The sequence below is a fragment of the Apus apus genome, chromosome W (genome assembly GCF_020740795.1).
Source record: "Apus apus isolate bApuApu2 chromosome W, bApuApu2.pri.cur, whole genome shotgun sequence".
NCBI classification, from domain to species: domain Eukaryota; kingdom Metazoa; phylum Chordata; class Aves; order Apodiformes; family Apodidae; genus Apus; species Apus apus.
In genome coordinates this window covers 5,050,064-5,075,021 of record NC_067311.1, presented here as the reverse complement: position 1 = coordinate 5,075,021, position 24,958 = coordinate 5,050,064, and the positions used below count along the sequence as shown (strand labels likewise).

The window sequence follows — 24,958 nt, the reverse complement described above, 5'->3', positions numbered from 1 at the left end:
ATTCCCTCTTTACACGTGAAACTGAGAACTTATGAAAACTACCCAGCATTAAACCAAATCACGTAGATGTAAAGCAGACGGCAAAGCAGGTAGCACGTTCCCAACTCCTTCGTCTGCATTCGCATCCCCATCCCCGCTTCTCCTCTGTGGGCGGCAGCCTCCTAGCTCGCTGCCAGGCGCTGCGGGTGCGAGGCCGCAGCTGTCCCTAGGATGCCGGGCTGGGGCTCCGCTTCGCCCCTCGCCTGTCTGGGCTGCTGGAGCTTTCTCTCTGTTTTCGGGTGGTGGTGGGGAGGGGCTGTGTAGGAGGCGCTCCATTTTTTCGCCGCCCGGGATTGAGGGACTCGTATTTTGTCGCCCCCAGGATCCTGACGGTGTGGGACGCACTGGAAGAAGGCTGACGACGACGACGGCGCCGGCGGGCCCGAAGCGGCTCGGGCGGGTGGAGGCGTGCCCGGCGCTAGGACCCAGGAGGACGCGAGGCGGCTCTTAGGGCCAGATTGCAAATTCGCCGTGACTCAGTCCGGTGTACAGCGGGCGACGGCTGGAGCAGGTCAGTGTTGTCCCTCTCTGGGGCCGGGTTCAGTGAGGTACGCGGGTGAGAGCAGACTGGGCGCTGCGCGGCTGGCTGGCTTGCTTGCTCGCTCCCTCTTTCCCTCTTCTCCCCCGCCTGGGGCCTGCTGCGCCGCTAACCGCGGCTGTTTATTTTTCAGCAAGCCAAGATGGAGTGGAAGCCCGATGAACAGGGGCTTCAGCAGATTCTGCAATTGCTCAAGGAGTCCCAGTCCCCAGACACCACCACGCAGAGAGTCGTGCAACAAGTATCCTTGGTCGAGCGAAGCCTACGCCGTGAGGGCGGGTGGGGCGGGCACGCAGAGCAGGGCCGCAACGGCCCGAGCGGACGCTGAGGAGGCCAGGGGCGCTGGGTGGGGACAGCACGGGCACAGGCCGGCGCGGCGGTAGCGGCCGGGTCTGCCCGGGGAGCCGCCACAGCGAGCGCTGTGGGCTGAGCCTCCGCCGGAGCTGGGGGCTGTGGCGCTGCATTTGAACCGCAAAGGCGGCCTATGGGCCGCTGGGCCACCTTTCCTTGCTGGGAGCCTGGACATCTGTTGCGAGCCCGGAGCCAAAGTTCCGGTTTTTCTTTTTAAGGCCCTGGCTCTGGTGTGGCTGCTTCGGTATCTGCTGCTTTCCCAGGTTGCCCCACGCTGGGCCGCCGCCAGCGCCCAGCCCTCAGCCGCGGCGAGAGTGGCTGAAGAGTGGGGGGAGGCAGTTACCCGCCAGGTTGAGTTGAAGATGCGGCACGGGGTACCCGTCGCTCCTGTGACAAAGTGGGGGTGAACAGGGGTTTCCTAAACTAATCCGGCGTTGGGATTCAGGGCGAAAGCCGTAGCTGGTAGGAGGAGTGTTCCTGGTGGAGCTGTTGCCTCCATACTCTCCTTGGCCTACTGGCTCTGATGCTGTTTTTTGCTACGATGTGAGGATGTTTCTGCTTGCCTAGAATCTTGAGCCTGAAATACTGCTCGTTACACTCTTCACATTTCACGAGAAGGGGGAAAACTACCGTATGTGGCTTTTTGTGCATGTTAGTGTTGTGGATTGTTGGTTTGTTGTTTGGGTGTTGTCGTAGTCTTCCCCCTCCCCCACCCCATCTCTTGATCGTAGGTAGAAGTGATGAAGTAGCAAGGTTTTAAGGAACAAAGACTTGAGATAGGAAAATGTTACATTAAGACTAATAGAATCACAAGTCTTGAAAAGTAAAGCTCTCATCTACTATCTCCTACTCTTTGAGCTAACTATATAAGTGCTTTAAAATATCTAGAAATCCTGAAAGGATATCCTTCTATGAAGGATAAGAGTCTAGTATCTTGATCACTTTTTAAGGCATTTGCTTGAAGATCTTCACAGAAAGCAACAGAACACGTTTACATAGGTAAGAATATATATATGTTATGTTAGGAGTTTAGCTTGAAGTCAAATTTGCTTGACTTACAGGCTTACCTAACAGGTATGGTCAAAGTTTAGAAAACTTCTGTTCTTATCTGAAAGATGAAGGTAGTTTTCATCTTGTTCTTGCTGCTATGCTTCAGGTTCTTAAGATGCTATTGCTTCCTTTGAAAAATACTATACAGAGGTGGCTTAAGTGTTCTGATAATGCCCCAAACAAACAGATGCTTTTTCGTATTTCAAATAGAAAAGTGTTTATTGTAACAGTGTTTATAGTGTAGCTTTCATGTAAAATTGCATTTTATAGCTGTGTTTCAAATAACTTAATGGCATCTGGTTTGTTTTTTGAAAAAGAGCAGTGTATGTGCAGGATGAGCAATATAAGCAATGCTGTCTGTCTTTAAGATTACTAGAAATTTACTGAACAGAAGTGCTGTTAACTGCTGTTTGAAATTCTTCTTAAATGGAAGTGGTAACTCCCTGCTGTGCTGAAATACCTGTGTTTTCAAGGAGATCCTCATGTGTTGTCCTGTAAAGGTTAAATAAGTGGCACATTTTTACCATTGTACTATCAGTTTGGAAAAATGTTCTAATACAACTTGACAGGCCATGTCCTATAAGTTAAAAAAAAAAAAAGGGTATCTTTTGAGACTGCTTCCACAAAAATTTGTGATGGCTATTGTATTGTGGAATGCTACTTAGCAGCATGTGCAAGTAGGATGGTGATTAATGGTTTCAAATTTAAAGTGCTTTCAGTCCATCATTTTTAAAATAAGGTTTATCAGTGTGTTGACTCTTATGCTCTTCTTGACAGAGTTTTGGCATGTTTAGAACTCAAATGTAATAACGTGACTAGCATAGGTTAGCCAAAACACTTTGTTAACAATTTTATGAATTGGTGAGGCTTTCAAACATTTTTCAAATGAAGATATAGATGTTTCTTGGAGTAAAAAAGGAAAACTGGGTGAAGAAACTGATAAGAAAATATGGCCTATAAGCTATTATTTAATTCTTAGATTGATTGGGTGTTTTTGAATTAATTTTCTATTTAATACTGCTCTTCAAGTTCTTTCTGCTTGCTTTTTCTGCTGTTGCTTCTTATTTGAGCCATTGGAATTCACAGTTGTTAGTAATGTTTGACTGACTGTTTTGGTGATTATGTTTCTGAAGCTTAAAGAAGAAAAAAATTTGGAAATGTGCTACCATACTTCTTGGCTGTTCCTGAAAGAGCTCTTTGGCATGGCACCTTTGACAACAGTCTTTGGATGTGTGTTTCTTCATTTCTAGGGGCTATGTAGAATGTTCCGTGTTTTTTTCACTTGATGTGACCATCTCTCTGTTTACATTTCATCTTGTGTGTTTCATAGCAAAGAAGCTTGTGGCTGTGATAAGTAGACTTTACTCTGTGAGTAAGTGATAAGAGGGCAGGTTCCTCTAACAAATTAACTACTTGATACAAGCAGCCTAAATATCTAAAAATGAAGTTTCTTAAGTTTGTGATTGAGACACTAGCTGTTGATTATAGATATCTATGACTAAGGTTTGGCAATTTTGAATATTTAGAGATGTAGCTATACAGCAAGTAAAGTAAATGGCTCTGAAGCAAATAAACTTACTTCTTCTAAAAATCTTTTTTGTTAAATGTCTTGATTGTTTCCCATACTGATGATATCTACTAGGTTTAGTAACTTAAAGATGACATTGCATGCTTATGACTTAAAATATTGTTGAGCATAATGCTAATTAGTACCAGGGTTTGAGAATAGGATACAAGGAGAATGCCAGATCACTGTTCTAGCCAAGCAGTGGCAGAATACATAGAAATTTGAGGCAGAAGTAATGACAAATTTCAGAAAGACAAATATGTACCTCCTAGCTGTTCAGAAACATAATCATTCTTCCTGCAGTTTCCCCAAGGACATAGTGAAGAGGCTGGTATTGCTAGTAAAATACTTATTCAGAGAGGTGTCACTCTAGAAAATTAGTTTGTGTACAGGATTGTTTGTTTTGGTGTGTTTTTTTGTTGTTTTTTTTTTTAGAGACCATGGATAAGCATGAGCTTCTTGGTACAAATATCCAGGCATTTATCATGAAACAGATTCTCACTGTTGAAAGCTCAGGCTGTGGCTAGTTAGCATCATAAAAAAGTCTATGACTAATATTAAAGTGAGTAGCTTGTCAAAATCACAATAGCTGTTGTATTTTAATGCTGGAATGCTTTTATTTATTGTGGATTAAAAAAATGGCATTACAGGATTGTGTCTCAGTGGATTCCTTAGGTTTCGCTGGCTTCTAAGTGTAAATACTGAAATCTAAAACTGTACAGAGGAAGGTGGGGGGTTTGGGGGTTTATTGGGGTGGGGTTTTTTTATGGGGTTGTTATTGTTGGTTTTGGCTTTAAAAATATTTTAAAGGATCTATTAATTTCTGTATCTGTCCCTGGATTATTTTTTTCAGATTTCAACATAACTAAAAGCTACTGCTTCTATATGAAAATTACAGAACTGTTTTCAGTTCATACTCTGTATGTTGTGAGCTTATAGTCACAGCTGTTTGAAATTACACAGTAGTACATAACTCAATAAACATAGTATCCATGCTGTGTGTGAAGATTCAAATATCCTTAACAGTTTCTCTCTTCAGAAACTAGAACAACTCAATCAGTATCCAGATTTCAACAGCTACCTGATTTTTGTTCTTACAAAGTTGAAGTCTGAAGGTAAGTTCTTGAGGTATTGACTTCAATTTTTTTTTCCTTTTTTTAATGTATTTTATTTAGATTGAAAGAAATAGGAAACTGATTTCTAAAGTCAGTTTCCTGATTGGTTGATCTCCATAGTCATGTAGAACTCCTTTATCCTCAATAGTCTTTCTGGAAAAATATGTGATAACATGTTGGTGCTTGTAGTTGCAGTCTTGGAATAGATTCCATTCTAAATGTCCTATTAAATCTTCCCAGAAATGTGGAAACGTGCTTCTATCAGACTATAGTGAAATTGTGGAATAACTTTGCACTTTATGGTGATGAATCATGACTATACACAATGTGTTGCTAAATCCAGTTGGGATCGTGATCTCCCTAGTAATCATAGAATGGGTTGGGTTGGAAGTGACCATAAAGATAACCTCCCTGCCATAGACAGGGACACCTTCCACTAAACCAGGTTGCTTAAAGCCCCATCCAGCCTGGCCTTGAAGACTTGCAATGATGGGGGGATCCACAACTTCACCAGGCTGGGTGTCAAGAAGGAAGGGACAACCTCTTTTCTCTTGTGCCTTGTGATAGGATGAGGGACAATGGATTCAAGATAGAGCATAGGAAGTTCCACCTCAACATGAGGAAGAAATTCTTTACTGTAAGGGTTACAGAGCACTGGAACAGGCTCCCCGGAGAGGTTGTGGAGTCTCCTTCACTGAAGACTTTCAAGGCCTGTCTGGATGCATTTCTGAGTGACCTGCCCTAGATTTGGTCCTGCTCTGGCAGGGGGGTTGGACTCGATCTCCAGAGGTCCCTTCTAACCCCTAACATTCTGTGATTCTGTGTTCCAACCTGGTCTTTAACACTTCCAGGGATGGGGCTTCCACAACTTCCCTGGGCAACCTGTTCCAGTGTCTCACCACCCTCACAGAAAAGAATTTCCTCCTAATGTCTAACATAAATCTCCTCTCTTCCAGTTTTGATCCGTACCCTTTGCCCTTTCACTACAAGGCCCTGTAAAAAGTCCCTCCCCAGCTTTCCTGTAGGCCCCCTTTAGGCACTGGAAGACCCAGAGCCTTCTCTTCTCCATACTGAACAGCCCCAACTCTCAGCCTATACTTGTAGGAGAGGTTCTCCAGTCCTCTTCATGGCCCTTCTCTGGCCTTTCTCCATGAGCTCCGTGTCCTTCTTTTGTTGGGGGCTCCAGAATTGGACACAGTGCTCCAGGTGGGGTCTCATGAGAGCCAAGTAAAGGGGCAGAAATCACCTCCCTTAATCTACTGGCTACACTCCTTTTGATGCAGCCCAGGATACGGTTGGCTTTCTGGGCTGCAAGTGCACACTGATGGCTCATGTTGAGCTTCTCGTCAACCATCACTCCCAACTCCTCCTCCTCCAGATTGTTATCGATCCATTCTCCACCCAGCCTGTATTTGTGCTTGGGATTGCCCTGACCCATGTGCAGGACCTTGCACTTGGCCTTGTTGAACTTCATGCAGTTTGCACGAGCCCACCTCTCAAGCCTGTCAAGGTCCCTCTGGATGGCATCCCTTCCCTCCAGTGTGTTGACCTCACCACACAGCTTGGTGTCATCAGCAAACTTGCTGAGGGTGCACTCAATGCCATTGTCCATGTTGCCGACAAAGATGTTAAATAGCACTGGTCCAAGTACTGACTCCTGGGGAACACCACTTGTCACTGGTCTCCATCTGGACATCGAGCTGTTGATCACCACTCTTTGAGTTCGACCATCCAGCCATTTCCTTACCCAACAAATGGTCCATCCATCAAATCTTTCATGAGTCTTCTGTATCCTATGAGTTCAGATCTATACCTTGCTATACAAAGCTTTCTTAAAACGTAGACTTTGCAATACTTGGCTATGTGAATTGAGGGTCTATTTGGAAGGAGAGATAAGGAAATAAAGATTAATATCTCTCACTATAAGCTTTGATCTTCTTGCATTGTTCTGGAAATCTGGCTTATCCTATGAGCTGGTTGAAGTTTCAATGTAATTATTTTCTATTGCAGATGAACCAACACGTTCCTTGAGTGGTCTCATCTTGAAGAATAATGTAAAAGCACATTTTCATAACTTTCCAAATGGGGTAACCGACTTCATCAAAAGTGAATGTCTGAACAACATTGGTGATTCCTCTCCCTTAATTAGAGCTACTGTAGGTAAGTTTACTCTTATTGCTCTCTTCTGCACACTAAAAACATTACTGATATGAGAACTACACTAGTGAGAGGTATTAAACTCCTAAAACTGTTTGCTTCTGATAATTTCCACAACTGCACCATGTTTTGATGCTAATATAAATAATCAGTGTGAATATATTAAAGTCATACTTAGTTTTGCTCCCTGTTCTCTTAGAACTGATTAAGCAAGTTCATATCTATTGAAATGTGACTGAACTTTACTTGAATCTACTGGAATTCAGCTTGCTGCCAATTTGTATACCTAAAAACAGGAACAAGGAATGGTCTGACTTCAGAACTATTTCAGCACTGTACTTGAATCAATGAAACACTTCTGTTAGTTGATTTCCTCCCTCCCTCCCCCCCCCCCCCCCCCCCCCCCCCCATATGCACACCCCTTCAGGAAATCATTATACCTTACATGACACGCACTAACACAATGAGTTTCTGTGTTTTAAACACCTTCTGTCAAGAAAACAGTAGATAAAGCATAGTGATCAGAACATGAGCTAGAAGTGGTTTTGTTGCATCGATTTTTCATTTCCTGAATATAATTGTTTAGTTCACCTCTTCCTTAACATGCATCTTTTAGTTACTTTGTGTTAATGTTGCTTTTTTGTCTGCTCTTTGAGAATATGATTTCATATTTGAGAATATGAGATTGGTCTAGTACTCACTGCTCTCTTGATACTAGCTAGGTGTAAACATATTGCTACCTACCTAGGCTGCCTTCTTAGCATATGAATTGATGTGATTCTGTGATACCCTAATCCCAGTTACCCAGTTCTTCTAGAAATCCAGGAAGTTACATTCCAAGGAAGAAAGGACAGAAAGGCACAGTGAAACAAATGCTAGGCTCAAGCACTTTAGAACTGCACTGAATCGAGTATTGCTTGGTGGACAGAAGGGCATTTAGAAATCGCACTAGTAACACCTTCTCTTTGTCTACGGAAACACCACACGGGGATGTTTGATACTGGTATTTTAAGTACACTTAGATCTGACATGAGAAACAACAAAGCTGAGCAGGAGAGTTTGATTTAACAAAAGTACACAAAGAAATACCCCTTGCAGCAGACTGTGTTCAGCTCTTAAGTTATACTAAGAAAAGGCTTCAAAGAGCTGGCGCCATACCTCTAACTGTCCAAAAAAACCCCCACAAACGTTTATTGTGGGGCCAAAACAGACCTTATCTGAACTTCAGAAGGTGGCACAACAAACAAAATGAAATAAAAAGTCTGACAATCTTAGGAATCACAGGAAAGCCTGAAAACTTCTGTCCACAAGTCATGCTAGAGAAAACATATTTTGACTCACCCCCAAAATGACTTTGCTTACAGAGAACAGCACCTTTGAAGAACCTAAACCAATATGATTAAGTACATGAAAGCACAAGGCTAGTAAACAGGGACTACGATAAAAAAACTTGTTATTACACCTGCTCTTTTTCAGTGCTTTCCTTTCCTTTCAATGGATTGACCATTCCATGGATAGTGAATTGACTGACTAATTGTGGTCAATGGCTCGATGTTCAAGTGGAGATGAGCGACGAGTCACATTCCTCAAGGGTCTGTACTGGGACCTGTGCTGTTTAACACTGTCATGGTTCTTTGTCTTTCTCCTGGTTGGCTCACCAATAATGTCGTGGTTTAGGCCCAACACGACAACAAAGGAACAGCCCCATGGCCGCTCACTCAACACCCCCCACGCCCGCACACACTCTGGGATGAGGAAGACAAAGCTTATGGATCGAGACAAAGGACAAGGAAGGCTCTTCACCGATTAAGGTCCCAGGCAAAACAGACTCAACTTGGGGAAAAAATAATAATTTAATTTCACACTAATCAAACACACACAGGACACAGACAACACAAAGAGCAGTGCTTGCATATGTTACCCCACCCCTCCCTTCTTCCTGGGCCCAAATCACTTTGTTCCCAGTTTCTCTCCCTCCTTCCCCCCAGCGGCACAGGGGGACAGGGGATGGGGTTTAGAGTCACTTCACAGGCTGGTGGTTCTTGCCACGCCATCCTCCTCAGGAAGACGGATTCCTTACAGTCCTGCCCTGCTTCCCCATGGGGTCCCTCCCATGGGAGAGAGTCCTCCACGAACCTCTCCTTCATGAGTCCTTCCCACGAGGTCTGGAGCAAGCTGCTCCAGCGTGGGCTTCTCACAGAGTCATGGGATGCTTCGGGAACTGCCAACTCCCCTGGCACTGGGGTCTTCCAAAGCTGCATAATCAGAGTCCACTGGCAGCAAATCCACTGGCCAAGTTCACCCTTCCTGGTGCCCCCAGGGAATGATCCACCATGTTCTTCCATGAGTGCACAGGGACAGCCTGCCATCTCGCTGTGGGTTGCAGGGAAACTTCTGCTAGGGCACCTTCTTCCTCACCAACCACCAGCACTGCTCCCCTTCTCCAGCACAGCTCTTCTCCCCTAAGTGCTTCCCTGCTCAGGTGTTAATATCGGTTCTTTTGTATGTTAATTGAGGAGGCGCATCTATTGTCCCTCTAATGGCTCCTTGGCTGGTTTTGGAGCAGGGGGAGCTTCTCAACTTCTTACAGGATTTGCCCTTGGTCAAGCCATGTTGGTTGTCACCAATCACCCCTTTGCTTTCCATGTGCCTTAGCAGAGATTCTGGAGGATCTGCCCCATGATCTTGCCAGGCACAGAGGTGAGACTGACTGGCCTGTGGTTCCCTGAGTCTTCCTTTTTTCCCTTCATGAAAATGGGGGTTATGTTTCCCCTTTTCCAGTCAGTGGGGATTTCTTGAGACTGTCAAGACTTTTCAAATATGACGGACAGAGGCTTTGCAATTTCATCGGCCAGTTCCTTCAGGAGCCGTAGATGTATCCTGTCAGGTCCCATAGACTTGTGCACCTTCAGGTCCTTCAGATGGTCACGAGCCTGCTCTTCTCCTACAGTGGGGAGATCTTCCTTTTCACAGTCCATGCCTTCGCCTTCTCTAACTTGGATGGTGTGACCAGAGCCTTTGCTGGTGAAGACTGAGGCAAAGTAGTCATTGAGTACCTCAGCCTTCTCTATGTCCTACATGGGCAGGTCTCCAGTTTCCTTCTGAAGCAGGCCCACATTTTCCCTCATCTTCCTCCTATTGCTGACATACCTGTAGAAACCTTTCTTGTTATTCTTAACATTCCTGGCCAGGTCCAACTCGATCTGTGCTTTGGCCTTCCTTACCTGATCCCTTGCTTCTCTGACAATTAGTCTGGGATACCTGGCCCTGCTTCCACTCTCTGTAAACCTTGTTTTTACATTTAACTGTGTCCAGAAGCTCCTTGCTCATCCATACATGTTGAAGAATGGCTTGAGCAGCAAGGCCATGGGTCCTTGCTATCTCCTTGAGAGGCCTTGAGAGTTTAACACAAATAGCAGCTGTACAAGCAATCTCTTTTTTAGCCTAACACAAGTATAAACAATCTCTCTGTTAGCTTAAACTAACTCAAGGACAAGTTAGAGAAGTAGAATAATAGAGAATAAGGAAGAACCCTGGAACTCAGTGTGTATGTTACTATATAAAAGGTGGAGCGTGTAAGTAGTTACTATCCAGTAAAATCACTGCAAGTAGTTACCATCCAGTGAAATCACTACAAGTAGTTACTACCCAATGAAATCACTACAAGTAGTTACTATCCAATGAATTCACTACAAGTAGTTTTGGAAAAGGGTATAAAAGTAACACTGTGTATTCAATAAATCGAAGCTTGCTTTATCAATCACATTGATTCTGGACTGCTTGCTTCCCTCGCCGCCGGCACATACAGGCCTTCTGGCTCTCCTGCCTGCCTTCCTCTTTGTTGGAACACATAGCTCCTGGGCATGGAGGAAGTGATCCTTGAATATGGACCAGCTTCCCTGGGCTCCCCTTCCCTCCAGGGCTTTGTCCCACGGTACCCTATCAAGCAGATCCTTGAAGAGACTAAAATATGCTCTCTTGAAATTGAGGATAGTGAGCTTGCTTCGCACCTTCCTCACTGCCCTAAGGTTTCTGAATTCAACCATGTCATGGTCGCTGCAGCCTAGTCTTACATCATCAACCAGCCCATCTCTGTTGGTTACAACAATGTCCAGCATAGCACCTTTTCTTGTTGGTTCCTCTACCATTTGGGGGAGGAAGTTGTCATCAGTGCACTCCAGGAACTTCCTGGATTGCTGGTTTGTGAAGTGTTCCATATTTTTCAGTTTTTAAATACCACTTCCTCCAAGCCCAAGATAGGTGCATTCCTTTGAGTAGAAAATCAGGCAGAGGTGGTAAACGACCTGCATGGATAAGCAAGGATCTTCTGAAGAAAGTGAGATGGATTAAGAACTGGCTACACAATAGAGCCCAAAGAGTGGTGATCAATGGTGCAGAGTCCAGCTGGAGACCTGTAACTAGTGGAGTCCCTCAGGGATCAGTGCTGGGTCCAGTCCTGTTCAACATCTTTATCAACAACCTGTCCTGGACAGGATGGATGACAGACAATGCGTTTTATTGCATACAATGTTGGGGGTTTTAATTATTCTGGACGAGGGGCACAAGTACAGTAAAAGTGTAGGGAAATTGGGAGATAAGAATAGAAGTGCAGTTTGAATGCAAAGGGCATATTAGCAGTGAAAGTTAATACTTATAATTAAATCAAACAACAAAGGTTAACCACTAAAATGCTGGCAACTTACTTATTATCAAATATTATACTAGGCCTAAAATATTAATTATCATATTTAAAGGATCTTATAATCTTAAACTTAATAATGTAGATTACTTAATGTTAAGTTTGCTAATAAAGACAGTGAATGAGTAATATTTCTCACCCTTGTCAGGCTACAGCCGGGTGTCCTTGGTCGGACCACAACTCCCGAGAATCTGTCTCTCTGGCAGGCATCCCTGCTAGAGGAGAGAAGGTCCAGCAACTTCCCGGGGAAAGCGTACGGAGATCTCTCCGATCAGAAATGGGGCCAAGCTTTTATAGAATAAAGTGGATTGACTGCTGTCATTTAACCATTAGCCATACCTCCGACATCTCTCATTGGAGAATAAAAGGAAAACAGTGGAAAAAAACCATGAAGACCCTATTCCCACCAAGCAAACTCTGTTGTTTATCTGTTCACTATTACTTTATCTCCATTTCAGGCTTAGGTGTTCTTCAACACCAAAGAGCAGCTGATGTTATGCACATCCACTTGGCCCTTTGTTTATACCTTTCAAGGTTGTTACCAGCTCAGAGTTTACACCTTTCAAGGTTGTTACCAGCTCAGAGTTTACTAGGCCGTTTCCTTTCTCATGGGAACCTTTCACTGCAGGCCAGGGCCTGCAAAATGAGAGACAAAAAAAGCAGTTGAATCATAAAAGGGAACTGAGGCAGGCATATTGAGAGATGGAGCACCCTGCTACATTCCACCCCGTGACTGCAGTCAACTGCTTTACCTCATTAAGTGGTAATGCAGGTACCTTTTGCTTCCATGCTATAAAAGTGTCCCTCATGTATAAAGATGTATCACTAATAGGTGATACCCATGCCTGTATGTTGGTATTAATTGAAAGTAAATCAAATTAAATATGGTGAGAAATATTAACTCTCCTGTTATACTATACTATTTTAGTACTTTAGTGCTTCTGGTTTATGTGAAGTCACTCGTTGTAGATCACAATTTGTGCACCAATTGTTTAGATACTGGAATACTACCAAAATCAAACATAATTGAATCAATGTGAACAGTGTTATGATAGGATTTAACATCAAGTTCAACATTCCAGTTGCTGTCGGTGACCAACCAAACAAGGTTTCCCACCACTGGTGCTCTCCTTCCTTCTTGATTCTTTCTAGGACACGATGTATTCTGTTTGAGTCATCGCCCTCTTCTTTCATTTTTTGTATCAGTTCATGTAACTCAGGGTGGTTTAACAGGTCCTTGACCAAAGTCATGTTCATACTGATTGGGGTTGGAGATATGGTGTTGTACAACACATTGTCTTCTCACAGAGTCTGGTATGTGGTCGTGGGCACAGAGTAGTTGAAATCACATCCTACTATAAAGGTGAAGTTGCAGACACACAAATTTGAATTATTATTAAGCTGTACTGTTTCATTTTCTATTGTTAAATTGCTACAGAAGGTTCTCAAACATACACACCCTTCCCCAATATATACTAAGACAGATTCAGGGTTATCATCAGAGTACATTTCGAAATGACAAACACTCCGTTTAGTATCTAGACAGACATCTTGAGCCCTTAGGGCATCGCCTTTGCAAATAAATCCATGTTGCCCCTTTACCATGCAGGCATCAGTATCAACTCTTTCCCAGTTATTTGTGTGACTGTTTTTCCAGGCCCATGCTCAGTGCTCTATAGGGTATAACACAGTGTTGTCACTGTAAATCCCCAATGCCACAATGGGATAGATGGTGTGCATTATGGCACCACATATAGTGAGGACAGCGGCAAAGATGTTATTGCTATTTGGATCATATATATAAGATTAACAAGTTACCACCATGATTGAAGTTCCTTCTCAGAGGGTGTAGCATGATCCCAGATTACCTTTCTAATTTCCATAGGTAAAAGCCCACTTTCTCCCTCTCTGATTATTGCAGCAATTGTGAATTGTACCCATAACTGAGCTTGGATACATCTCAGTGCCAATGAGATGTTGCTTTGAGCAGTTTCTAAAGCATCGGCCAATTGCTGGTGGTCAATGTCATTAATTCTGTCCAACTTAGAAAAGAGAAGTGAGGCTAACCATTGTTTAGTTCCTAAAGCCAAAAAGGAAGATCTCAAAGGTTGGTCTATAGATTTTAAATCATTTACTATTGTGTGCAGTTTGTTGGCAAGTATTTTTACATCCACTGTGTTCAATAGAACTAATCCAGTTCCCAAAATGCCTGTTGTATCTCTTTTAAAATGAGACAGTGTCCTCTGATGTTTCCAAGAGGACCATCCCTTATAGGATGTATCCAGAAAAGGGGAACATTTTGGTTCAATGGTAGAAATGTCTACTTGCACGGATAATTCCACTCTCTTGAATGACCAGGAGGGGTTGAGCAATATTTGTTGCTGTTCCGTTAATTTGATTGCATATGGTCCAACCTTTGAAATCTGTGGGGATAGAAGTTTTCTATCTTGTATTGATATAGTGGAAGCAGAGGTTGTTGTGAGTTTTGTTGTTGTCTCTGGGGTGGTGGTTGTCGTTGATTTTACAATATCTATTTTGAATTTGAATGAGAGTCCAACAATATCATGTGCCCAGAGACAAACCACATAAACAGACTGTACCAATGTAAAACTGTGTCAGCAATCCAATTCATCAGAGGTACAGGGCTTTCTGTCTTTAACTACTAGAGTTAAAGCAGTGGGATATACAGAAATTAGAGATGCCTTTTTATAGATGGTTCCGTTAATCATTCGGCATCCTACTTTGATTTTTTCTCCTACTGTTCCCTGAAGTTGGTGAATTCTCTCATTCTCCACGTCCCAACTCCATTCTTCTCTAGTATACACTTTATCTCTGTGCATAACCACAGTGGAAAGATTTAGATCTTTCAGATCAGTATGTACCCCATGCTTCCAGTATACTTAATGTAAGCTTGAGACTAAGGCCATTCTGGGATGTTTTGACTACAGATCTGGAAGAACAATATTGTCAGGGTCTGGAACAGTAACAGGAACTTTGCATTGCTGCTGGTCATCTGGTATCAAAAGTAGGACTTCTGGCTCAGACATACTTGTCTCTATCATTGGCGGGACACTGGAAGAGAAAAAAACAGAATAGTCTTGGTGGGGAAAATCCAAACATGTTACCCCATTCAAGAAGAAGGATAAATCCATCTGGAACTGACTCTGTATTTAGTCCCACTGCTGTCAGTGGCTTCCCATGCTAGTGGACCATGAGATTTGGTCAATGTCGTGGGTACAGCTCCTACTGAAGGTAGTTTTACCATCACTGATTGGCCTACCTTTAAGGTATCTTCCCATATTTTGGTTTTAGTTTTTTGATCATTTGGATTCACATCTAAGGACATAGGTCTGGAGAAAGCTCTTTGTACTGGACTACCTATGGGCCTATATTGATTCTTTAATTGATATAATACAGAAGGTAATCTTTTGTCCCATCCAGGTTTGTGTGGTTTAAGGTAGCCTTTCAATAAGCCATTAGCTCTTTCTACTACCCCATTTGCCTGTGGATAATAGGATGCATGGAAAATCCATGTGATACCTTCTTTTTTTGCCCAATCTTGCACTGCAATGTTAGTGAAATGTGACCCATTGTCACTTTGTATGTAGTCAGGTATAGGAAGAGTAGAGAACCAGAGGCTAAGTCCTGCAATAGTGGTTTTAGCATCAGCATGTCTACCTTTAAAGGCGACTAGTAGTCCAGAAACCACTTCTGCTCCTGTCAAAATATATTTAAAACCACTAGATTTTCTTAAAGGTCCTATGTAGTCTACTTGCCATGTAGACCACAGAGCTTTGTTATCTTTGATGTGTAAGGGTGGTGTTTGGTGTGAGTGATTTTGTAAAAGTCTCAATTGACAGTAGGGACATTGTGTAAGAATTTCTGTACAGATCTTTCTGGTTAGCAGCCAACCTCTGCTTTGGCCTGCAAAATATAGAGCATCTCACCCTGCGTGTCCCAATTTACAGTGAAGCCACTCACCTAGTCTGTACCAATGCTGTGAATCCTCTGAACTATCAGTTTTTATCTGTTTGATTTTTCATATTTGATCTATTTTGTTGTTCCAGTAGGTTTTTAAAGTCTGATCATTACCATGTGCTTTAACCCATCCTATCTGTAGGAGTTGAAACTGAACTTGGGACAACAGCCATTTCCAGTCCTCCTTCTGCCAGACTTCCTTCCCATTGACCTGCCAATCTAGTGCTTTCCATAGGCATAACCATTGTGTGGCTCCTGCCCAAACAGCATAGGAATCAACATATATTACTTTTGCCTTTACTGCAAGCAAAACAGCTTTAAGTTCACCTACCTGTGCACTTCCTTTTCCTTCTACTACTTCAGCACCTGTTTCTATATTGAGGGCTACTGCTCGATATTTCCATCTGCCATTAATGAGTCTAGCTGAAGCACCAGTGAACCACAGTGTTGTGGTTCCTTGTCTCTCTCCTGCCTGGCTAGCCATTACTGTCGTGGTTTAGGACAACAAAGGAACAGCCCCATGGCCGCTCACTCAACACCCCCCACACACACACTCTGGGATGAGGAAGACAAAGCTTATGGATCGAGACAAAGGACAAGGAAGGCTCTTCACTGATTAAGGTCCCAGGCAAAACAGACTCAACTTGGGGAAAAAATAATAATTTAATTTCACACTAATCAAACACACACAGGACACAGACAACACAAAGAGCAGTGCTTGCATATGTTACCCCACCCCTCCCTTCTTCCTGGGCCCAAATCACTTTGTTCCCAGTTTCTCTCCCTCCTTCCCCCCAGCGGCACAGGGGGACAGGGGATGGGGTTTAGAGTCACTTCACAGGCTGGTGGTTCTTGCCACGCCATCCTCCTCAGGAAGACGGATTCCTTACAGTCCTGCCCTGCTTCCCCATGGGGTCCCTCCCATGGGAGAGAGTCCTCCACGAACCTCTCCTTCATGAGTCCTTCCCACGAGGTCTGGAGCAAGCTGCTCCAGCGTGGGCTTCTCACAGAGTCATGGGATGCTTCGGGAACTGCCAACTCCCCTGGCACTGGGGTCTTCCAAAGCTGCATAATCAGAGTCCACTGGCAGCAAATCCACTGGCCAAGTTCACCCTTCCTGGTGCCCCCAGGGAATGATCCACCATGTTCTTCCATGAGTGCACAGGGACAGCCTGCCATCTCGCTGTGGGTTGCAGGGAAACTTCTGCTAGGGCACCTTCTTCCTCACCAACCACCAGCACTGCTCCCCTTCTCCAGCACAGCTCTTCTCCCCTAAGTGCTTCCCTGCTCAGGTGTTAATATCGGTTCTTTTGTATGTTAATTGAGGAGGCGCATCTATTGTCCCTCTAATGGCTCCTTGGCTGGTTTTGGAGCAGGGGGAGCTTCTCAACTTCTTACTGGAGCCACTCCTGTGGCCCTTCCCCCGCTACCAAGAAACCCACCCAACCAGAACAAACATCTTTGTTGGAAACATGGACAGTGGAATTGAGTGCACCCTCAGCAAGTTTGCAGATGACACCAAGCTGTGTGGGGCGATTGACATGCTGGAGGGAAGAGTTGCCATCCAGAGGGACCTTGACAGGCTTGAGAAGTGGGCCCATGCAAACCTCATGAAGTTCAAGAAGGCCATGTGCATGGTTCTGCTCGTGGGTCAGGGGAATCCCGAGCATGTTATCGTTTGAGGGGGCACAGGCTCATTTTATGGTATCAATGAGAACCTAAAGAGTGGGTGTTGTTTGGGACCCTGAGGGATCCAGGGGGCAGAACAGAGGGGTCAGTGTTCCCTCCCATTTCCTGCCATACTCTCAAAGCCAGGAGGGCAGGAAGTCCACCACTTCCTGTTTTGGGTCAGCGTGCCTGGGTTTTGGTAGCAGGGGAGGGGCTTGCAAGGGTGCCTCCTGTGAGAAGCTGCTGGAAGCTCCCCAGCTCCAAATCTGGCCCGGCCTCTGGCCAAGGCCAAGCCCATTAGAAACAGTGGCTGCACCTCTGCAAGTAACATATTCAAGAAGGGGAAAATGAAACTGCGGAAAGACCTGCAGGGCAGAGAAGAGGGGGAGGTGCGAGCAGTACCGGAGCAGAGATACCAAGGTCGATGAAGAAGGAGGAGGAAGTGTCCTGCAGCCTGTGGTGAGATGGCAAGCTGTCTCCCTGCAGCCCATGGAGGTGCATGGTGGAGCAGCCCGTGAAGCACCACAGTGGGGCAGATGTGGATGTGCAGCCTGTGAAGGATCACAGTGGGGTAGATGTGGACCTGCAGCCCACAAAGAATCAAGGTGGAGCACATGTGAACCATGGAGGACGCCGCGCCAGGAGAGGTGACTGCACCTGAAGCAGGCTGTGACTCTGGGAAGCCTGTGCCGGAGTAGTCTGTTCTTGAAGGACTGCACCTTGTGGGATGGTCTCATGTTGGAGAGGTTCGTGAAGGGGACTCTCTCCCATGGGAGGGACCCTGCATTGGAGTGGGGGAAGGCTGTGAGGAGCCCCCCCTCCCCTCCCGGGGAGAAAGGAACGGCAGAAAAGAATGTGTGATTAACTGATTTTAAACCCCACTCCCTGTCCTGTGCTGCTGAGGAGGAGGAGGTAGAGAAATCGGGAGCAAAGTAATTTGGGACCGGGGAGAAGGGAGGGGTGGGGGGAAGATATTTAAGATCTGCTTTTGTTTTCTCTTTGTCCTGCTGATTTGATTGGTGATAAAGGTAGAAGGCCACCCTGGCTGAGCAGGGATCTCCTACTAGAACTAAGGCACAAAAGGAAGGTGTATGGCCAGTGGAAGGAAGGACAGACAACATGGAAGGACTATAGGGATGCTGTTCACCACTGTAGGGCAGAAATCCGTGCAGCTAAAGCTCAACTAGAGTTGAAGCTGGCCTGCACTGTGAAGGGCTTTTAAAAATATGTTAATAGCAAGAAGCAGGCCAGAAATAACATTGGCTCATTGCTCGATGATCATGGACACCTCGTAAACAGGGATATAGACAAGGCAGAGATGTTTAATGCTTTCTTTACCTCTGTCTTCAACACTGATGATGGGCTTAAGCACCCCCAGAGCCCTGGGCTAGAGAACCGTGACTGTGCAAATGACAATCTCCCAATCAGCCCTGAACTTGTGAGGGATTTGCTGCTCCAGCTGGATCCTTATAAGTCAATGGGGCCTGATGAGATGCATCCAAGGATACTTAAAAGAGCTAGCTGAGGTCATAGCGAGACCTCTCTCAATGATTTTTCAATGCTCTTGGGAATCTGGAGAGGTACCAGTTGACTAGAAGCTGGCAAATTTTGTCCCAATCTTCAAGAAGGGCAGCAGGGATGACCCTGGTAATTACAGGCCTGTTAGTCTCACTTCAGTGCCTGGTAAGATTATGGAGAAGATTATTCTGGGAGCTATTGAAAAAGACCTAAAAGACAACACAAGCATTGGTCCTAGCCAACATGGGTTCATTAGGGGAAGGTCCTTTCTATGACAAGGTTACCCACCTAGTTGACCAAGGGAAGCCAGTTGATGCAATCTCTCTAGATTTCAGAAAGGCCTTTGATACTGTCTCTCACAGTATCCTTCTAAACAAAATGTCCAGCATCCAGCTGGACAAGCACATAATGCATTGAGTGAGAAACTGGCTGATGGGTCGAGCTCAAAGGGTCATAGTAAATGGGGTCACATCAGGCTGGCGACTGGTCACTAGTGGGGTTCCACAGGGATCCATCTTAGGGCCAGTACTCTTTAATATATTCATAAATTACTTAGATGCAGGACTTGAAGACCTACTTAATAAGTTTGCAGATGACACCAAATTGGGAGGAGCAGTTGACACTCTCGAGGGCAGAGAAGCCCTGCAGAGGGATCTGGACAAATGAGAGAGCTGGGCGATCACCAATCACATGAAGTTTAACAAGGAGAAATGCTGGATTTTGCACCTGGGACACAGTAACCCTGGATATACATACAGGCTGGGGAGCAAGAGGCTGGAGAGCAGCCGTGTGGAGAGGGATCTGGGGGTTCTGGTCAACGGCAAGTTGAACATGAGCCAACAGTGTGCCCTGGCAGCCAGGAGGGCCAACCGAGTCCTGGGGTGCATCAAGCACAGCATAGCTAGCTGGTCGAGGGAGGCGATTGTCCCACTTTACTCTGCACTGGTGCTGCCCCATCTTGAGTACTGTGTGCAGTTTTGGGTGCCACAGTACAAAAAGGTTATAAAGTATTGGAGAGTGTCCAGAGGAGGGCCACGAGGTTGGTGAAGGGTTTAGAGGGGATGCCGTATGAGGAGCAGCTAAAGGCACTTGGTCTGTTCAGCCTGGAGAAGAGGAGACAGGGGAGACCTCATTGCAGCTACTGCTTCCTCATTAGGAGCAGTAGGCGCTGATCTTTTCTCTCTGGTGACCAATGATAGGACCCAAGGGAATGGTAGGAAGACATGCAGGGGGAGGTTTAGGTTAGACATTAGGAAGAGATTCTTCACCCAGAGGGTGGTGGAACACTGGAATAGGCTCCCCAGGGAATCAGTAATAGCACCAAGCCTGACAATATTCAAGAAACACTTGGACAATGCCCTCAGGGACATGGTATGAACTTTGGGGTTGTCCTGTTCTGAGGCAGGAGTTGGACTTTGTGATCCAGGCTGTCCGAGGAGGTGGTTGAGCCACCATCCCTGGAGACATCTTAAAAGACAGATGTGGTGTCAAGGGACAGGGTTTAGTGGTGGATTCGATCTTAAAGGTCTTTTCCAACCAGAAGGATACTGTGATACTGTGGTTCAGTTTATCCCTGGATGTAGGCTAGATGAAGACAGTTTATTTGGTGCCCAATGTTTATTTGGAGCATTGAATTAAACAGCTCATTTGAAAGAATCACACACCTTTAAATTGAGAATCTCCAAGTGTTGCTGTTTTAATGGATTCAACCACTTTATTACAAGTGTGCATCATGTTGGTAGTGGGGGTAGGGTGGTCAGTGGGTGGACTTCTAATGTATTTATTTTAGGAATTGCTTTGGAAGCTGTGGGCAGCTTTACTGCTGTTTGGGTTTGGTTTTTGCCACAGTTTAACACAGGATTGGCAATTAAATGAATGACAATAACATTGTCTATCCCCTCTCACCCAGGTAGGGAAAGGAGAGAGAGGATAAGGAGAGAGGCTTCCGGATTGAAAACTAAAACTAGACAGCTTTCATGAAATAGTAGTGGTAAAAGAAAATGTGTACAAATATGTGCAGGAATGTGCAAAACCCCTATCGCTCCCCCCCAGCAGCTCCCACAGCACTCTCCTTAACTGCAAGCAGTCCCGAAAAGTCCCAGACCACTTCCAGAGATAGTGGCAGAACAGACGGGAGCTGAGGGTAGAGATACAAGGGGTCAGGAATGCACAGGCCTAGGGATCAAAGGAGATGGATAGACAGAGTCCTCCCTGAATGCCAACCATGGATGGAAGAAAAAAGGGCTTGACTTCTGTGATCACTGAGTTTATACCGATAATTATGTATATAATAGAATCATGGAATGTTAGGGGTTGGAAGGGACCTCTAGGAATCATCTAGTCCAACCCCTCTGCCAAAGCAGGATCACTCTAGGGCAGGCCACACAGGCAGGTTTTGAAAGTTTACAGAGAAGAAGAGACTACAACCTCTCTGGGCAGCCTGTTCCAGTGCTCTGTCACCCTCACAGTAAAGTTTCTCTTCATATTGAGGTGGAACTTCCTATATTCTAGCTCATACCCATTGTTCCTTGTCCTATTACTGGGCACCACCAAAAAGAGACTGGTCCCTTCCTCTTGACACCCACCCCTCAGATATTTATAGACATTAGCAAGATCCCCCCTCAGCCTTCTCTTCTCAAGACTAAACAGCCTCTGTTATCTCAGCCTTTCTTCATAGGAGAGATGTTCAAGTCCCTTAATCATACTTATAGCACTCTGTTGGAGATTCTCCAGTAGATCTCTGTCCCTTTTGAATTGGGGAGCCCAAAACTGTATACAGTATTCCAGATGTGATCTCACCAGGGCAGAGTAGAGGGGGAGGAGAACCTCCCTAGAGCTGCTGGACACACTTTTCTTAATGCATCCCAGGATGGCATTGGCCCTCTTGGCCACAACGGCACATTGCTGTCCCATGGATAACTTACTGTCCACTAGGACTCCAAGGTCTTTCTCCATGGAGCTGCTTTCCAGCAGGTTGACCCCTAATCTGTGCTGGTGCCTAGTGTTATTCATCCCCAGATGAAGGACTCTACGCTTGTCCTCATTGAACTTCATGAGGTTTACCTTCGCCCAGCTCTCTAGCCTGTTTAGATCTCATTGGATAGCAGCACAGCCTTCTGGTGTGTCAGCCACACCTCCCAGGTTTGTATCATCAGCAAACTTGCTGAGGGTACACTCTATCCCCTCATCCAGGTTGTTGATGAAGGTATTGAACAAAGCTGGACCCAGTACTGATCCCTGGGGAACGCCACAGGCCTCTAACTTGACTCTGTGCCACTGATCACAACCCTCTGAGCTCTGTTGTTGAGCCAGTTTTCAGTCCACCTCACAGTCCAATCATCTGTCCCACATTTCTTGAGTTTTCCTACGAGGATGTTATGGGAGACAGTATCAAAAGCCTTACTGAAGTCAAAGTATATGACATCCACTGCTTTCCCTTCATCTACCCATTTGTTCATGCCTTTGTAGAAGGATATCAGATTAGTCAAGCAAGATTTCCCTTTAGTAAATCCATGTTGGCTACTCCTGATAACCTTCTTCTCTTCCATGTGGTTAGAGATGGCCTCCAGAATGAGCTGCTCCATCACCTTTTCAAGGGATGGAGGTGAGGCTGACCAGTCTGTAGTTGCCTGGGTCTTCCTTCTTGCCCTTTTTGAAGACTGGAGTGACATTGGCTTTCTTCCAGTCCTCGGGCACCTCTCCTGCTCTCCATGATTTTTCAAAAATGATGGAGAGCAGCTCAGCAACAAGATCAACCAGCTCTCTCAGCACATGTGGATGCACCCCATTGGGGCCCATGGGTTTGTGCATTTTCAGTTTATCCAAACAATCTCTAACCCAATCCTCACTGACTGTTGGAGAGTCTTCCTCCCTCCAGTTTTGCTCCCTTACTTCCAGTGACTGGGATTCCTGAGAGCTGGTCCTAGGAGTAACGACTGAGGCAAAGAAGACATTCAGCAATTCTGCCATCTCTGCATCCTCAGTTACCATATCTCCCACATAATTTAGCAGTGGACCCACTTTTTCCCTACTCTTCCTTTTCTCACTGATGTATTTGAAGAAGCTCTTCTTGTTTTCTCTCACCTCCCTAACCAGGCTAAGTTCCAAGAGAGCCTTGGCCTTTCTTGTTGAGTCTATACATACTCTGGCAGCATTTCTATAATCCTCCCAATTAACCAGACCCTTTTCCCACATACTGTTAATTTCCCTCTTCCATTTGAGTTTTTTCCAGGAGCTCCTTGCTTATCCATGCAGGTCTCCTGCCTCCTCTACTTGTTTTTGGTTTTTTTTTTCAAGGGAATACATTTATCTTGAGCTTAGAGGAGGTAGTGTTTGAATATTGACCAGTTCTCTTGGGCCTCCCTACCTTCTAGAGCCCTAGGCCACAGGATAATTCTGAGTAGATCTTTGAAGAGGACAAAGTTAGCCCTCTTAAAGTCCAGGGTAGAAATTTTACTCATTACCCTGCTTCTTTCCCTAACAATACTAAACTCTTAACGTTTCATGGTCACTACAGCCAAGACTGCCCCCAACCTTAACATCTATGATCAGACCTTCTTTGTTTGTTAATACAAGGTCCAGCATTGCACCTCTTCTCATTGGTTCTTCAACCACCTGCAGCAGAAAGTTGTTATCAGTGCACTGCAGGAACCTTTTGGACTGGTTATGCCTGGCTGTGTGATCTTTCCAACTAATATCAGGATGATTGAAGTCACCCATGAGCACCAGAGCCCATGATCTTGAGGCTACTTCCAGCTGCCTGTAGAAGGCCTCATCGACAACTTCTTCTTGGTTTGATGATCTGTAGTAGACGCCCACAACAATATTGCCCATATTTTCATGTCCCTTAACTCTTATCCATAAGCTTTCAACACTTTCATCATCTCCCCCGGGTTAAGCTCAATGCATTCTAGTTGCTTATTCGCAACTCCATCACCTTGCCTCGTCAGTCTATCCTTGCTTAAAAGTACATAGTTGTCCATTACCACATTCCAGCCATGTGAGCTATCCCAGCATGTCTCTGTAATTGCGATGAGATCATAGCCCTGCGACTGCACCCAGATTTCTAGTTTATCCTGTTTATTCCCCATGCTTATTGTGTTGGTATACAGACACTTCAGAGACTTAGTTGAAAAGCATCTGTTACCGTTGTGGTTGGTCTGGTCAATTTGCCTATTGGCTGCAATGCCCCACACATTGCTGTGTTGGACCCCACTCCCTGTGAACTTCAGTTTAAAGCCCTCCTGACTAGGTTGGCTAGTCTACCCCCAAAGATTCTTTTGCCTCTTCGAGAGAGGTGTATTGCATCCCACCCTAGCAGGTTATAGTCATCATAGAATGTCCCCTTGTCATAGAAGCCAAAACCTTTACAATGGCACCAATTACGTAGCCAGAAATTAATGTTCATTATTCTTCTATACCTTGCTGCCCCCTTTCCTGTAACTGGCAAGACAGAAGAAAAGATAACTTGGGCCCCAATGTTTTTAACTTGTGCCCCTAGAGCTTTATAGTCTGCCTTGATTTTACTCAGGTTCCTGCTCTCAGTGTCATTTGTACCCACATGAAAGAGTAGCAATGGGTAGTAGTCAGTGGTTTTCACAAGTTGTGGCACCCTTTCATCAATGTCACAGATTTTTGCTCTCAGGAGGCAGCAAACTTACGCAGTTTTTTGTCAGGTCGGCAGATGGGTGTCTCAGTGCCCTTTAACAGAGAGTCTCCCACTATGAGCACCCGTTGTTTCTTTTTATGATAACCACTGTTTTTCTGGTGGAGCTTCACTATGTTGTACTTGTTCATGATTATCTAGAGACCTTAAAGCATCATATTTGTTCTTGGTACTGATGTTAGGGGGTGGGAGATGATGTTTGGTCCTGCTTTTATGGGTAACCAGGGTCCAAGGTGTCTTGTTGTCAGTGGTGTACGATAAAGGATTATGATTTTGCAATCATCTATATCCATATCCACCTCAGCTCCTCTAATGCTGCGAAGCCTTGCTACTGTTTCTTGTAGTTCAGCCACCTGGCACAACAGGTCATCTACTTGTGCACACCTTGAGCAGTTACTTACCTTCAAATCAGCAGAAGCATCTAGGCACCTGTTACAAGCCACTGCCTGCACTGAAACGTCTTTGCTGGCCACGTCTGTCTGGATGGATGCATCAGACTTCCCAGGTACTATATCTATATTAGCACTGGTCTTAGTTCTCAGGCGAGTGCCCACCATTTTGACAGATCACTGGTGCACTTCCCACGCACCCTGCTGGCTGCTGTCTGTCGTGC

The 24,958-nt window shown here is 45.1% G+C and overlaps 1 protein-coding gene across 4 annotated transcripts in view; it reads left to right on the top strand.

Annotated features, from left to right (window-relative positions):
• Window positions 1-297: 297 nt before the first annotated feature.
• LOC127395161 (transportin-1-like) overlaps window positions 298-24,958 on the top strand; it is an 80,108-nt gene continuing 55,447 nt past the window's right edge. For all 4 annotated transcript variants that reach the window (XR_007891739.1, XM_051641652.1, XM_051641651.1 and 1 more), the window contains exons 1-4: window positions 298-550; window positions 711-818; window positions 4,585-4,660; window positions 6,671-6,820. Coding sequence is in view for 3 of the 4 variants with exons in the window: in XM_051641652.1 (XP_051497612.1) it covers window positions 720-818; window positions 4,585-4,660; window positions 6,671-6,820 (325 nt within the window). In the remaining variant the exon portion in view is untranslated. The remainder of the gene's footprint in view (window positions 551-710; window positions 819-4,584; window positions 4,661-6,670; window positions 6,821-24,958) is intronic.